Genomic DNA, 16,189 nt, shown 5'->3' on the forward strand with positions numbered 1-16,189 from the left:
GCGGTCTAGAGGCTGAGGCCGCGTGACGTCACCTGGACCCACCTTCTTCCGCTGGAGCCTGCAGCCTTGTGTTTTATTCCAAATCCTGTGTATTCTCTCAAAAACTGGCCAGTGCTTCCTTCCTCGTAGGCGTAAGCGCCGCGAGAGGAGAAGGGAGGGCCCGAAACGGTTGCTCTGCGTGGCGTTGCTTTCCAGGTCTGCAGTCTCTGCTGCATCTCTACATTGGAAAATGCTGGTTACGAGCGAACCATCTGTTCTAAATACTGTATACCATACAGTGTATAGCATTGACCCCTTGTGGCAGAGGCTAGGGGTTCGAAAAGGTGTTGAAGCAAGCTGGAAGGAACGAAACCTAGAATTTCTGTCTGCCCTCACCTATTCCTGGTGTTGTTCTCTCCCTGATGTGGAAGAAAGCTAGTCCCGGGGTAGATAGGGGTGGGCGGGGATTCTTTACAGTTGTGTTGTCTTGCTTTTAGAACAAGCTTCGGTTAAGAAGGCATGTAAGGGGGTGGGGAGATATTTTTCCGACCATAATAAGCAGAGCTTTGAGTTTTCCTAGTTCCCCTTCTAAGCTTAAAATCCCTAGACTTCCGAGAAGAGAAACCTGTGGCCTCTTTTTAACTCAGTCAAAAGCAATTGTTCCCTTGACGACTCTTTCTAATGTAAAACAAAAACTGGCACCTGAAGAAGGTCGACGGCGATTTTGGTTTAGAGCAACAAAAGACTCAGTGTAAACTAAAGAGCTTCTCTTAAGGAATGAAGATGTGGCCGAAGGTTAGTTGTATCCAAAGTCTTTTACCCCTATTATTATATATTTGTGTTTTGATATTTTTATCCCAATGGACCACATTTCTCACCATGATTTCTCACCATTTTGAGTTCTCACCAGTGGCACCTGAATGAAAGTGGTGTGTGTGATTTGCACTTCTTGTTTAAAAATAACTTCTGTCCAGGGTGGCACACTCCTGGAATCCCAGCACGCAACAGACGACTTAGATGGTCAAGAACTCAAAGCCGCCACACAGGGCATTTGAGGTATAAAACTCTCAAGAGGAGAGAGGAGGAGGGAGGGAGGGGGAGAGAGGGAGAAAGGGAGAGAGGGAGAGGGAAAGGAGGGAGGGAGAGGAGATGGGCACTAGAGGGCGCCAATGAGGACCAGCTGCAACGCCCCATTCCAACCCCTATCCCCGCTTCCCCTGCCTAGCCTAGTATGCAAACCAGGAGAAGACTTGGGGATCAGATCCAGGACATCCAGCCCTAGGAAGAAAGAAACCAGAGTCTAAGGATGAGTAATGTTGAGCCACTCTGCCAGCTCAGGGTTTTCTACCTCTGGACAGTCAGTAATACACGTCTGCCTCGTTTAAATCACTATATTTGCATTGTCATAGGATGCTCTAATTCTGTGGTTCTCAACCTTCCTAACGATGCTACTCTTTAATACAGTTCCTTGAGTTACGGTGACCCACCAACCATTAAATTATTTTGTTGCTACTTCATAAATGTAATTTTGCTACTGTTACAAATTGTGAATGTCTGATAGGCAGAACATCTGATATGCAACCCACAGGTTTTGAACTACCGCACTGATAGAGGGACATTCACAGGAGAAAAACACCCAGGTAACTAGAACTCAGAAAAGCGAAGAACCAAAAGTACTCCAGTGTATATAGGGCACCTGATATCGTGTCCCTTAAAATGTAAGAAGCGATTTTCTAGTTTCTCCTACAACTTCTATTTATACACAGTCTCTATATCCATATCAACTTTATTACTCTTGTAAATGAAACTTATTTTCTGCCTTTCTCATTTGTCACTGTCCTTTAGTTTTAGTAAATATTTTATTCATCATATGATTGTGTAAGTTGAATCACTATCAGTTACTCTAGCCACCATCTACATTTAGCTTGTATTATGAATTAGTGATGGATGCAATAGTTAGGGCTGTTTAGTGGATTTTACATAAGCCAAGTAGTTTTTTTAAGTTTAAGAAAGTTTTTGTGGTGTTCCCCAAGTTGGTCTGGAATCCCAAATTAGGGCAATCCTGCCTCAGACTCCTCAGTAGCTGAAACAGGAGGATACCATCAGGGACAACATTTGTTTGCTTCTTATTGCAAAACAAACAAACAAGTTAGTGTCTGGCTGGTGGGGTTTTCCTTTTGAGTGTGTGAGGTGGGGTGTCAGTATGCCCCAGGAACTTCCCACGAAGGTTAAGCGGACCTTGAACTCCCAGGTAATCTCTTGATTACCACCTGTATTGTGTGGAATCCGGGTCCTGAACCTTGTTGTAGATAACACCCTCATTGCAAATGGAACGTAAACTTGTCTACAAAGCACACCTTAGGACTCATGAAGTTTCTTAATTAGTCCTATGAAGACATTAAACCAGGAAGAGCGAAGGATCAGACAGAAAAGCTCTTCAGAGTCCTGGTCTTGAGACAAAAGCAGCCACCCGGGGAAGCAGCAGAGGACCAGAGGAAACTAGAAGCGGAAAGGACGCGGGAAGAGGGCCGCTAAGCGGCTGGAGCGCGCGCAGAGTTTATAGACAAGGCTGCCACGGAGAAGTTCGGGGGAACTGCTCCCAACACCAACTTTAGGAATTCAAGCCAGAAGCTTGCTGGGCTAAAAGACTCAGGCGAAGGGAAAGTCCGGAGCTCTTCACGAGGGAGGGCGGGGCTCGGAACGGAAGGGCGGGCCCGGGAGTGGCGGGATAGGGCCCCTACTGAGCGAGAAGAAAACCCGTTACCGAGAGTGAGCGCCGTGGGCCCTGGAAGCGGTGGTCCCGGAGCTGTGTCCTCCATAGCAAGCCTTCGCTTCCCCATCGTGAACAGACTTTTCTGCGGCTCACCATAATGGGGTCACCTGATACTGCATACAGAATATTTACTAGGACAGCTTTTATTGGCATTTTAGGGATGTGTACGTTGCAATCAGACCTTGCCTCTATTACATTTAATAATTGAGCCACGAAGTAACTAGAATTATATTTTGATACATTACACGTTTTCTTAATGGCAGTAGCTTGACTGAAAGAGGAAACTTTAATGGGATTAATATTTTCTCAAAACAAAAACTAGGCTGGAAATGCAGCCTAGTTGGCATAGTGCTTGCCAACTTGCATGAAAGCCTCCCTGGCTTCATGGATTAGATCCCCACACCTCTGAATCTAATCATTGTGGAGCTTACTTGTAAACCTAGCACCTGAGAGTTGGTGGTAGTAGGATCAAAAGTTCAAGGCCAGCCTCGGGTAAGTAGAGTTCTGTGTACACGTGAGATGAGAAATAATCTCAAGAACAAAACAAAAAAAAACAAAAATCAAAAACGAATTTCTTGTGTTAGGTTAACTTAGAATACATCCAAAGGCTAAAAAAATTACTAAACAAGTGTCATATTTGGTAGGCCTATTTTCTTCTGTTTGAATATATTTGACTTGCATCTGACAACCATGCATCAATGTTTTGATATCTTGGAATGTAGCAGAATCCCATTACGGTATCGTTATTTATTACGATTCTGATCGGATTTCCCCAATATTTAACAGAATGTATTGAGAATACCCATTCTGATGCTTTACAGCAGTGTGGCAGAGACACTTTGCCACTTATTTTGAAAACCGTTCCAATGCTTCTTTTAAGTCAACTAATGTTAGAAGGATTCTTCTTTTGAAGAATCCTTAGGAATGTTCCTAAGCCTGATGTCACATTCAGTCAAAATACTTAGCATATCAATGTGCCCTTCCTGAATTTTTATTCTCAAGTCTAATTATTTGCCACAGTTAATCTATTTGAACAGGCTAATTTTTTTTTTTAAACAATTACTTCTAAATCCAAAGGCTAAGTATAGCAGAGTTGTAGACATGGTGTGCCATTTACTCTAATTCACATGAATGCTAACATTTAATCCTTGAAGAGCCTAGGTTTGATAGGAAATCAAAGTCTTCACATTATATAGGCTTTTCTGTACTATGGTAAGAGATTAACATTCTGTTTACTCATCTAACAAGTACACGCAGCCCCTCTGCTGTCTTCTACATGTCCTGAAGTGTTAATTTGGGGGAAAATGGTAAGTATTGCAATTAAAACTGTAAGCAAGGAATAATTTACTCAACATGTTGCAGGCAGTCAAACCAGGTACAAATTAATGCCTGTTTACCTTGAATCCCAAGGAGAGGGCATCATTTCTGAGTAAAGACTGAAAAATGTGTATAATCTTGTATGATGTTTGGTCTTGACCATGAGTAACACAAAAATCCAAGAACTTTCCTTCTCTGGAGGTTTTAGGGGAGTTGGACCTTCCTGGAGACTTCCTCCTCTCAAGAACTGTTATGAGAATACTGAAACTGTAAATAGCTGCCCAAGGCTCAAATGCCAACCAACTTTCACTTCTTTCATTGTGGCGGGGGGAGGGGGGGAGATTTCAAGCTTTTGTGTGTGGGGTTAGTTAGTCAACTTGTTAATATTTTGTTTCAATTTTATGATGTGATTATTGAGTACACACAGAGTCAAGGTTAATGCTAAGAGGGGTGCTTCCTAAATACTGTATAGTATCACAATTCACAGTATCAGTAATTAAGAATGTTGTATTACACTGTGGCTTTTATTCCACTTTTTATGACCACAAGGATTCACTCTTTCCTTAAGGTTGCATTTAGGGCCACTGCACTATGCAGCAACTCTGTTTGTAGAATACACAGAAGGCACAGGCTGCAATGACCTCCACCTCACTCCACTAAACAATGATAAAGCTCTGATTCATTTTGTGTCACAGTTTATTCTCAAAGGGGAGCATATATATGCATACAGAAGGGTACATATATATAATATATAGTTACATTTTTCTGACTTATAATTGATTATTGAAGACTAATATTAATGCTTTATATGTTAATACAAAAGAAGTAATTTATCTATTTTGATTAAGAGGCTTATTGATAATAGCTAGAAGAAGTGGCACATGTTTATAATTTCATTCCCTGGGAAATGGAGGCAGATTAGTTACCAAGGTGATCCTTAGCTACATATGGAGTTCTAGGACTGCCTAAGCTACATGCATCCATAGGTCAAAAAAAACAAGCATGCAGATGGTTCATAGGTCAAAAAAACCAAGCATGCAGATGGTTCATAGAGTAGACACCTGCTACCAGCTGGACAAGCTGCCTCTACATAAAAAAAAAAAGGTTTTTTAAAAATTGTAGAAAAACAATTCTGATTTTTTAAAACCCAAACACAGTAAGATACAACTCCAGGCCCTCTGTGATAGCATAATAGAAACCAAAGTTTTGGTGAGTGCACACCATCGTGAATGTAGTTGATACTCAAGAATTGTATATTCAAATATAATTTAAATGGCCACACTTATGTTTTGTGCTGGGCTTTTTCCCATTGTGTTTCATGGGTCCGTTTGCCCCCAACAACACTATGCAGCCCCAACTATAATAGATAGATAATAATATTGACATTGGCCATTTTGTCCTTTGCGCTTAAAAGAAAAAAAAAACTGCTGGGTTTAGGTTGTGTGTCAATACACCCAGTCAGTTTTGTTTGTTTTTATCTTTGTTTTTGGTTTTTTCTTTTGAGATAGGGTTTTATGTGCTCAGACTGGCCTTGAAATCACTTTGTAACTAATGATGACCTTGAAATCCTGATCTTCCTGCCTTCACCAGTCACCGCCGGGACTATAAATATGTATCAGGATGCCCCACTTAGGCAGTATGAGGGGTTGAACTCATGGTTTCATGAACTTATCTTCCATATTTTTGCTGAGATTTTTTTTCTTTTCTTTTGGCCAAAATAGAAACAGACCCATATTGTGCTTAGCTAAGCTGTTGTTACATTAGTTATAGTGTAACATTTACCTAGGATTTTACAACCATTCCCACACTCATAAATCTTGGCTGCTGTGTTCAAAACTGATCTCAGAGTAGAAGCTACGGCAGGTAAACACATACTGATGGTTCAAAGGTTCTGAGCAGCATCAAAGCTGCTCCTGTGTTTGTTCTTGGTACATACTCTGTGTGCTTACAAAGCAAAACCTCAAAAGGATATGGAACAGAGAGTCTCAGGCGTTTGTCTGGGGTGGCATTTCCCCTTCTGTTTTAAATTAGTAAATTTGCTATTTTACCAATGCTTTGTTGATCTTTGGAGGATTAGCCTTTTCTTTTTTTTTTCTGGATTGTATAAATGGAATGCTCTTCTAACTTAGGGTTACCACCAAGTTAGGACTCCTTTGAAAAGATGACCTTTAATCTACAAGTTAGGCAGATAAAGTGCAAAAATCGATGCTAGAGGCAAAAGAGCAACAGAGGGTGCTAACCTTGTGGGATACTTTAAATTACTGCTTAGTATCATTGTAACATCAATATCTAGAAGTATATGTATATATCATCAGTCATTGTCTAAAGAAGAAAACAAGTAAAACCAGAATGAAAGCAGAAAACCTGGATGTTGGGAAATTTGAAGTTGAAATCTCCAGACCATGTCCAACCCGAGTTTCTCCCAGTATAGCTATGAAGGCAGACCAGCATACTTGAAAATGACAATATTAGATAGCAATGTTCTTTGAAGGACAAGGATCTCGGCCCTCAGAGCCTTGGTTTCTCAAGTGTCTCCTGAATGGCAGACGCTCTGCACCAATATGCAGCCACTGGGTTACTGTATCGGATACACAACCAAGGAGCTAATAATAAAGACCCCATGAGGAGTGTCGTCACAGATACTGCATTCAGGGTTGCCTTAGTACTTACCTATTAAGTTTGGAATATTCAGTAATTATCCAAATTAAAGTCACCTGAATGACTGAGCCTCTCTGTTTTTAAAAAATAACACAAGACTATCAACATTGTAAAGTCTGTCTCAGTTTCTGCTGAAATAATAGGCTAGTTTTAGCTTAAAATTATTCTTCTGATATTAAAAAGTCAAATTTATTTTTTCCCCCTGAGACAAGGTTTCTCTATGTATCCCTGGCTGACCTGGAACTCACTCTGTAGACCAGGCTGGCCTCAAACTCAGAGAAATCCGCCTGCCTCTGCCTCCTGAGTGCTGGGATTAAAGGCATGCACCACCATTGCTGGGCTCACAAAAACAAAACAAAACAAAAAAGTCAAATTTCTGATTAAGAAAGGATTTCACTATGTGTAGCTCTGACTGGTCTGGAACTCACACTGTTGGTAAAACTGGCCTCAAACTCACGGAGGTTCAGCTGATTGCCTTTGGAGTTGAAACTTTGAATCTCTCAATTTTCAAATCCTGGAACACCATACCAATTAGTTAATTGGTTGAACACAGCTTACTCACACAAATCCTATGGAACACCAAGGAAGATGAGTGGATTTTTTTGCCCCTCTTCATCTTTACCTACTCTTCATTTGGGAATAAGTCCAAATAGGAGAAGTTGAAGCAGTTGTCATTTATCAACATGAGCTTCGATCACAGTCTGCAACTTTTTGACCATGGAACACATTTTGTCCCAAGATCCATGTCATGAAAATTAGTTTTTGCCCTGAACATTTTCAGTAACTAGCTTAAATTTTCTAAATGAAACTTCATCATTCTGTAGCTCCTCAAGGCTCACTTCAAACATAGGACCCTTGAGGCCACCAGGTACACTTTTGCTTCCTTGAGTCCTTTGTGACTGTCGTTTTCCCTGTTTTTAAGACTAGCTGGAGCTTTCACATCACACCAGTCTTTCTTAGAAAATGGATCCACTTTTACCACACACTTGCTCTTGCCTGCTGTGGTACTCTTGAGAGAGCCAGAGTACATTATGGACATACATTGTCATTGTCCAGTTTTCTGTTGTTTGTTTTTGCTGCTTTTGTTTTCATTAAAATACCTTCTGAGCTGATGTTCCACAGTGCTGTTGCACTAAGGCAGGGGATGGCAAGTAGGACGGCAGGTTGGGTGAACCTCTCTGCCTCAGTCTCCCTAGGGCTAGGATTATAGGCATCTAGTCTCTGAGTTTGTCTTGGAGCCTTCATCTGCTTAAAACAATTGAGTAAAAGAGAGTACCAGCTGAGAGATGCATTTTGTTTCATAAACACAAATATTATTGGAAGGAGGAGGCAAGAGGATTACTGTAAATTGAAGGCTGGCCTGAACAACTATGGAGACTCTATATAGCTCAGCATAGTCTGCTAGCCTACCACATTCTACCACGATTCAGGGCTCAGGGTTCAATCCTTAGTCCTACAAGAATAAAAATGCCAACAACAGTAACAATGTGCATATACAAATGCCAGCTGGTTCATAAAATATTTCACGGAATGGAAATATATTCAAAATCGAAAAGTATTCAAAATTGAAAAGTATTGTTTTTCCTGACAGAATCATACAATGTAGCCTTGGCTGGAACGGTTTTTTTTTTTTTTTTCGAGACAGGGTTTCTCTGTGTAGCCCTGGCTATCCTGGTACTCACTCTGTAGACCAGGCTGGCCTCGAACTCAGAAATCCGCCTGCCTCTGCCTCCCAAGTGCTGGGATTAAAGGCATGGGCCACTACTGCCCGGCCAATTTTTTTTTTTAATTATAAAATAAAAACAGCATGTTATCATATGCTGTTGTAGCAACTTCCTGGAACTTGTTTTTTTTTTTTTCCTCCTTGTGTTTATTTTTATCCTTATTTTTATCAAAAATTTCACCTTACTTTAACCTTAACACTATCCTTTTAATACAAAAAGGTTTCCTGGGCCAGCAAGTTGGCTTAGTAGGTAAAAGTACTAGGCACCAAGCTTGACGACTTGATACCTGGGAACCACATGAAGAAAGGGGAGAACTGGCTCTGGCAAGTTGTCCTCTGACCTGTCTGTGCATACGCACACTAAAAAAAGTATTTGAAAATGAAAACAAGACCCAAACAGTTCCCTTATGGTGTGTGGAGATCAGAAGACAATTTAAGGGAGTTGGTTCTCTCCTTCTTGGAGAATGTAGGCGGGTCCGCCCTCTCGGGGGCAGGCTTTACCCACATAGCTACCGCGTTGGCCCTGATCGTCTTATTTCTGAAGAAATACGGGTGGGTTCAGACGAGACTTGCAAAGAGAACGAGTTTAAACTTTCAAAGGCAGGGCTTAGGACCAAACCCGACACTGGTTTAAAAAAAAAAAAAAGTGCGAGCTACTTTGGCAGATTCGATGGAACATTGGCCTCCCACGTGTCTTCCAGGAAACTGAAGGAAGTCGGGAGGCGACGGGGTAAAAAAGGAAGGAGACCCGGGTGCTCAGGGCTGGGGCGAGCGGGAGGGACTTCGCGCAGGGCGTCCGGGCGGCGCAGGTGAGGGGCGTTGGTCCTAAGGACCGACGAAGCCCACCCTCCGTGGATCTGCGCCCCGCCTTCGAGCGGCGGCGAAGGAAAACCGCGGGGACCCTCGCAGAGCGACAGGTGGGCGAACCGCCAGCCAAACGCCGGCAGGTTCCGCGAGGCGCCCGCGTGAGCCCCGCGAGCCGCCGTAGCCCCGCCCCCCCGGCGCGTGGCGCCCGTGACGTTGAGCGCGCGGGCCACTCTCCTTTCCGAGGTCGCGCTCTTCCGAACGGTCGGGGCGGAGGTGCGCCTGCGCATTCGGGAGGGGAAGTGAGGCGGTTTCCTCGGCGCCTTTTCCGGCAGCGGCGGCGGCAGCAGAGCTGGGAGGAGGAGGAGGAGGTGGAGGCCGGAGGGAACCCGCGCTCGGGGCGGCGGCTGGAGGTAACCTCAAGGGCCGAGCCCGAAAGGCGGGCCGCGTCGGTCTCGGCACCCACGGAGTCCCGGCGGTAACTCGCTTCTCCCTCTCTGTGTCCCTGCAGGCAGCACCGAGTTCCCGCGAGGATCCATGACCTGACGGGGCGCGGAGCCGCGCTCTTCGTCGGGGGGTGACCACCGGGGTCGGTGCAGAGCCCGGTGCTCGCAGGCCGGCCGGAGGGCCGCAGTTTTGACCCGCCGCGTGCCGAGGCGGCGGAGGAGCTGTCGGCGGCGCTCGCGCGGCGCCTGCGGGGGGAAGGGCAGTTCCGGGCCGGCCGCGCCTCGCCGCGCCTCGTCTCAGCAGGGCGGCGGCTCTCCCGGCGCAGACGCAGGGCCCCGGCGGCGGGCGATGCCCGAGTGAGCGCAGGCCGGGCCCCTGCCCCGTAGCAGGCAGCTTGGCGCAGGCCGCAGGGCGTCCTCGCGGCGGGGCGGCTACATTTCGGGCTCGCGGCGGCGGCGGCGGTGTGGTAGGCTGAGGGGGACCCGGGACACCTGAATGCCCCCGGCCCCGGCTCTTCCGACGCGATGGGGAAGGTGCTATCCAAGATCTTCGGGAACAAGGAAATGCGGATCCTCATGCTGGGCCTGGACGCAGCCGGCAAGACGACGATCCTGTACAAGTTGAAGCTGGGCCAGTCTGTGACCACCATTCCCACGGTGGGCTTCAACGTGGAGACGGTGACTTACAAAAACGTCAAGTTCAACGTGTGGGATGTGGGCGGCCAGGACAAGATCCGGCCGCTCTGGCGGCATTACTACACCGGGACCCAGGGTCTGATCTTCGTGGTAGACTGCGCCGACCGAGACCGCATCGACGAGGCCCGCCAGGAGCTGCACCGCATTATCAATGACCGGGAGATGAGGGACGCCATAATCCTCATCTTCGCCAACAAGCAGGACCTGCCGGATGCCATGAAACCCCATGAGATCCAGGAGAAACTGGGCCTGACCCGGATTCGGGACAGGAACTGGTATGTGCAGCCCTCCTGTGCCACCTCCGGGGACGGACTCTATGAGGGGCTCACATGGTTAACCTCTAACTACAAATCCTAATGAGCGTCCTCCACCCATCCCCCGGAAGGAGAGAATCAAAAACCCATTCATAGGATTATCGCCACCACCATCACCTCTTTCAATTGCCACTCTTTTTTGAATCTGAACTCTGGAGTTACTGTTCTACAGTTTAGTGGGGTGGGAGGGTTTCTTTGTTTCCTTTTTTTTTTTCTTTTGGCTTTGCGTTAGGATGCTCTGATCTGACATTTGACACGAATACAGTGCTAGATGCTCTTGTGACTTCCAGCAAACGGGGTGGGGTAATAGCAGCTCTTGGTATAAACTCTTGGTAAAGTCCTTTATAATAATGGTTTGATTTTTTTATTTCGAGAGAATCTTCCCCCATGTATGCTTTTTTCCTTTTTGCCCAGTTTCTTATCACTTGCTGTAGATGGCTTATTTTGCATTCATGCAGACTATGTTCCAAGTCTGTTTCATCTAGTAAACTGAAAATTATTGCTTAATCAAACTGCCGTTTGTCTTTTATATTTAAGGCCTTCCCCCTTCCTTGTTAACTCTAACTTTAGCAGTTTCAAATGTGACCTTTTATAGCCAAGACCAGTATGGTGAACTAAGCCCACATTGGCAAAATAATGAGTAATACCAGTGTAATGTTCCAGTTGCACATCAGTGTGTCAGACAGGTAATGTAAGGAATCCCTTGAAGTGTCAGCCATTAACGCGCATGAATAGGAGTGAAACTCAAGCTCCCTTTACCGTAGCTGACTTTGCCGCATAAAACAAGCAGCATAACCTGTAAAGGGTGCGGGTCTTTTACACTGCAAAGTTGGCAACTTTGCTGTTTCCCTCTTCTTAACTTTAAAAACACTCTTTCCAGAAAATGGAGCAATAATGGTGTATGCCACACACACATGAAATATTTGTAGATATTTTAAAATGACTTTGGGGCAAAACTGGAATATGTTACCTTGTTTCAAATGTCTTAAGACTAGTAGTTTTAAAATTACTAAACATTTACTTTGCTCACTAATGAAACATTTAAAAAGTCAAATTACAGGCACCTTTAACCTAGCTGGAAAGAAAATACACATTCCTGTTTTCACGTTAACTGCAGCTGATGATTAGATCGAAGATACATGACATTTTTTTAGTAGATGAGTGATCTACATCTCCATTAAGACACTGGATGTGATGTTTTATTTAAAAAAGGTATTTAGTTTTGCTTGATAGTAGGATTTACTCATGCAGATATTCTGTTGGTTCGATAGTATATCTCTTTTAAGGAAGGAAATGTGCTGAATGAATGACGTAGACGTGGACGACAAAGGGGAAGTAGGCTGGAGGGAAAGAACCTACAGATGACAATGAATGTAAATTAACTTTTAAGGGTAAGCATTGTGCTGGTCACATCCTGATCTCAAGATGAGCTGGTTAGGACCAGTGACTAGATTGAGACCACTGTAGTAACTTTTTGAACCAAACCTTAATGTTGATTCTGCATTGCGAAGCAGCATCTGGTTCTTCTATAGCCTTAAGGATTAATTTAGTGATCCTCAAGGAATTAAACTTAGGGGATTTCGGAAATATAGACTGCACAGGCAGTATACTGGAAAAGGTGGAGTGGTTTCCGTTTATGAGGGTGTCTGAAAATCAAAATGAAGCCGGATATCATGGTAAAGTTGGACAGTATTGGTCCTTAACGTTTTGGCCATATTGTATAATGGAGCTTTTACCAAAGATGTAGGAGAAGCAGAAGGCTATACAAAAATGAGCTGTAAGTAAAACAAACATTTTAACTTAAAGCAGATGAGAAAAGGTGCTATGTTGTAGGCTCCTATTGGTGCAGAGGGATTTTTGATTCAAGACGCAACTAAAGCCTAAAGTCCTCAGTTTTACAGTCATAGAAATCTCTAGAAATGAGGCTGATTTACACTTCAGAACATGGTAGTTGCTCTTTAAAGTTCCCAAAGCTCCACCGTCAATGTAACTCTTAGTGTTTTAAATGATTACATCTTAAGGTACATAAATATGGTTATACAAATATCAATGCTATAGTAACATCCTGAAACAAAATAAGCACAAAGGTATAAATGCCTAAACTGGAGGAAACTTGAAACCCTCATGTTGATTCTTAAATGTAGTGTTCTAACTTGTGACAGACAGATTGATAGACAGCCATTTTTTTGTGTCTTAAAATAATTGGGGGCATAGTTAAAATTTTATACAAGTGATTGCTGTTACTGTATGTTGCAGGTGAGATGGGCTATTTTTAGCTTATTTGAGATGTCTGAAGAGGTGGGAGGGGGAAGACACATTTGAAATTTGAAATGCCCTAAACCTTTTGCAAAGAAATTGTAATTTTCACTTACATTTCTTTAAGACTATTAAGAGGTTTATAATTGATGTAGTTAAGTCAAACCATAACCACTGGTGATTATGAAGTGAAAATTAGAGCCTGAAGAAAAAGTTATAATGGAAGGATAAAAAAAAGATCCTAAAGATTTTGTTTAATTGCATCAATTTCTGTATTTGTGTGAATTTATAAACATGCAGTAAGTTTTGAATGAGGTTAATCTTGTCTAATATAAGTAAATGAGTCTGTAGACTGTGATCCCCTCCCCCAGCTAAAGTGCAGTACTTGGAAATTGTTCTTTATTGGTTGTAGTGTTGCTGAAGCACTAACATTGCAGAAAATAAAGGAATTACACAGTGCAGTTTCTTGGTTATGTTACTTGGAGTAGATAAGTGGGATGAATTGGTGTCTTGGGCCATGTTATTTTCCAGGGGTATATGGTAAAAAGTGAATTTGAGACTCACCTGGCTCTTAAAGGATAAAAAGGATTTTCCCCCCTAAATAGTGGCTGTGTAAGGTGTTCCCTGTTTTAGTCTCAGCAAGCTTTTGACAACTGAGGGCACAGTAACACTTGAAGGTATTTAGGCCTCCCTCTCTCTTGTAAAGACATGCAGGTGCTCCATCACACCTGGACCCCTCACCCTCTTGCTTTTCTCTTTGAGATCGGGACTGGATAAGTTGTTCCGGTGTACTGTGAACTTGTGATCCTTGCTTCATCCTGCAGAAGTTGGGGTGACAAGCCTGTGCTACCTTCTCCACCTCAGGCCTTAGGAGTCGGGTTTTTTTGTTGTTGTTGGTTTTTTCCCCCCTAAATTACAGTTTTAGCATTTTGAAAGTACAGAATTGAGTTTAGAAGGAATTGGCTTTCAGAGTTGTCTTACTCTTTAATTGTAGAGTTGGGTTTTAAAATTCTCTTTAGAGATCATAGTTGCTTGTTTGAAGGGCAGAATTATAGTCATGTAAAAGGTAAAATTGTAGATGAATAGCTTAAAATGAATTTTAAAATATTGTAAGCATTCCCTATACTAATCCATCAAGTTTTTTTGGTTGATTCTATAATGTCTTGGTGTGATATATATGATTTAGATTGTACATTAAGGTTGGGTTTGTTAATGCCAACCTGTAATCCCAGCCCTTGGGAGACAGAGGGATCACTAGTTTGAGGTCAGCCTGGTTTATAAGTTTGAACTAACCAATGAGGCACATATTGATTATATCTAGTACTATGACTTACTGAAATATCTTTTTTTTCAGTGGTAAAAGTAGAAAGTATTTCCAGTGGTATGTAATGCTTTAAATAGAAATTGAGCCACTATAATCTGAAGTGATACTTTTCACATTCCATTACTCACTTTCCATTATCTTACTTTGTGAATGTGTGCATAGGTGTGTACACACACACACACACACACACACACGATTTGTAGTCAGATAAGGCTTGTCTCACAGCTAATAATTTTTTTAAATGATTGATTGATTTATTTATTTTTATGTGTATGAGTACACTGTAGCTGTACAGAAGGCTGTGAACTCCAGCGGCGGTGGCATAATACATTATAGCTGTCTTCAGACGCACCAGAAGAGGGCGTCAGATCTTATTATGGGTGGTTGTGAGCCACCATGTGGTTGCTGGGATCCGAACTCAGGACCTTTGCAAGAGCAGTCAGTGCACTGAGCCATCTCGCCAGCCCAATAATTTTTATAAAACAACAGAGCAAAGTATTTTTCAAGTCAGACTAATTGCTGTACATACCATATTTGGAGCCTAGCTGTCAATAGAATCTAAAGTTTTGTTTGTTTAGTCAAATGGCAGGCAGTAGGAGAAATAGTATTCAGAAGTTTGAAGTATTGAAATATTGTGAGGAGCTGTTAAAAAAAAAAAAAAGCAAAGTGACTTCTTGCTTTGCCAAACTTTAAAGCTGCCAAACTAGTGGAACTGGTAGGGAACACATTCGGATAAGATCAAAGAAAGTAGAACTGCTCTGTAGAGGGACTTAGGAATTATAATTGAAATTTGCTTATTATCTTAGCTATCTAAAATAATGGTATGCTTCAAGAGAGACTAAGAACTAAGTTTGCTTTGTGGAATGTTGAAAAGTACTTTAACTTCTGTTACTTTGAGATAGAGACTGAACCTGTAGTCCAGATTAGTTTAGAATTTGTAATCCTGTCTCAGACATGCCTGGCAAAAGTACTTTAACAGTTATTTATTTAGGGTTTTTTTGAGACCTTTGGTTATTTTGAATTTTTTTGTAACTTTAGCTGTCCTGGAACTCAATCTGCAGAGCAGGCTGGCCTTGAACTCACAGAGGTACCCCGCTTCTGCCTCTGGAGTGCTAGGATTAAATGTGTAGCCCACCACTTCAGGACAAGTGCTTTAACTTTTTTTTTTTTTTGGTTTTTCGAGACAGGGTTTTTCTGTTTAGTCTTGGCTGTCCTTCCTAGAACTCACTCTTTAGACCAGACTGGCCTCGAACTCAGAAATCTGCCTGCCTCTGCCTCCCAAGTGCTGGGATAAAGGCGTGTGCCACCACCAACCAGCTGACCACACTTTAACTTTTAACACTTCCCTTTATTTAAAATATCTTGGGGCTTCTCGGAACAACTTTTAATTACTTGTCAAGATTGTCTTTGAAACTGGGCGTGGTGGCGCACGCCTTTAATCCCAGTACTTGGGAGGCAGAGGCAGGTGGATTTCTGAGTTCGAGGCCAGCCTGATCTACAGAGTGAGCTCCAGGACAGCCAGGGCTATACAGAGAAACCCTGTCTCGAAAAACCAAAAAAAAAAAAAAAAAAAAAAAAGATTGTCTTTGAGTAGTTTTTTCAACCTGTTGGATTATTTCCTGTAAAGTACATACTTCCTTTGTGGTATTTGTTGTGTAATTTTGAGAGTAGATTTATTTATTTTTCTGGAACTGTTTTCCTGTTGTGCAAAACAACAAATGTCTGTCTGCTTTCATGGACTTACATGGGTGGGTGGGTAGAGAACAAAGATAAGTAAGTGTAAATATTAGTGATACACTGTTTCACAGTGTTCTATAGAGAGGAAGAGGTAAGGACAAGCTCAAAATGCTTCAAGGTTATGTTGGAACAAATATTCGAAGGAAGAAAATAGTGTAATTG

At 42.8% G+C, this 16,189-nt stretch overlaps 2 protein-coding genes across 2 annotated transcripts; one reads left to right on the top strand and one right to left on the bottom strand.

Annotated features, from left to right (window-relative positions):
* Positions 1 to 9,190: 9,190 nt before the first annotated feature.
* Positions 9,191 to 10,138, bottom strand: LOC116081050 (basic proline-rich protein-like). Its single transcript, XM_031357723.1, has 3 exons — positions 10,134 to 10,138; positions 10,029 to 10,094; positions 9,191 to 9,996 (listed from the first exon to the last, which is right to left on the bottom strand). The coding sequence occupies exons 1-3, from the start codon at positions 10,136 to 10,138 to the stop codon at positions 9,276 to 9,278; spliced, it is 792 nt and encodes a 263-aa protein (XP_031213583.1). The 3' UTR covers positions 9,191 to 9,275.
* On the top strand, positions 9,532 to 13,427 carry Arf6 (ADP ribosylation factor 6). The gene is made up of 2 exons (XM_031356618.1): positions 9,532 to 9,667; positions 9,766 to 13,427. Exon 2 carries the CDS (start codon positions 10,226 to 10,228, stop codon positions 10,751 to 10,753), a length of 528 nt encoding a protein of 175 aa, XP_031212478.1. The 5' UTR covers positions 9,532 to 9,667; positions 9,766 to 10,225; the 3' UTR covers positions 10,754 to 13,427.
* The last annotated feature ends 2,762 nt before the right edge of the window (positions 13,428 to 16,189 follow it).

Source organism: Mastomys coucha, unplaced genomic scaffold (genome assembly GCF_008632895.1).
Source record: "Mastomys coucha isolate ucsf_1 unplaced genomic scaffold, UCSF_Mcou_1 pScaffold6, whole genome shotgun sequence".
In the NCBI taxonomy this organism is placed as follows: Eukaryota; Metazoa; Chordata; class Mammalia; order Rodentia; family Muridae; genus Mastomys; species Mastomys coucha.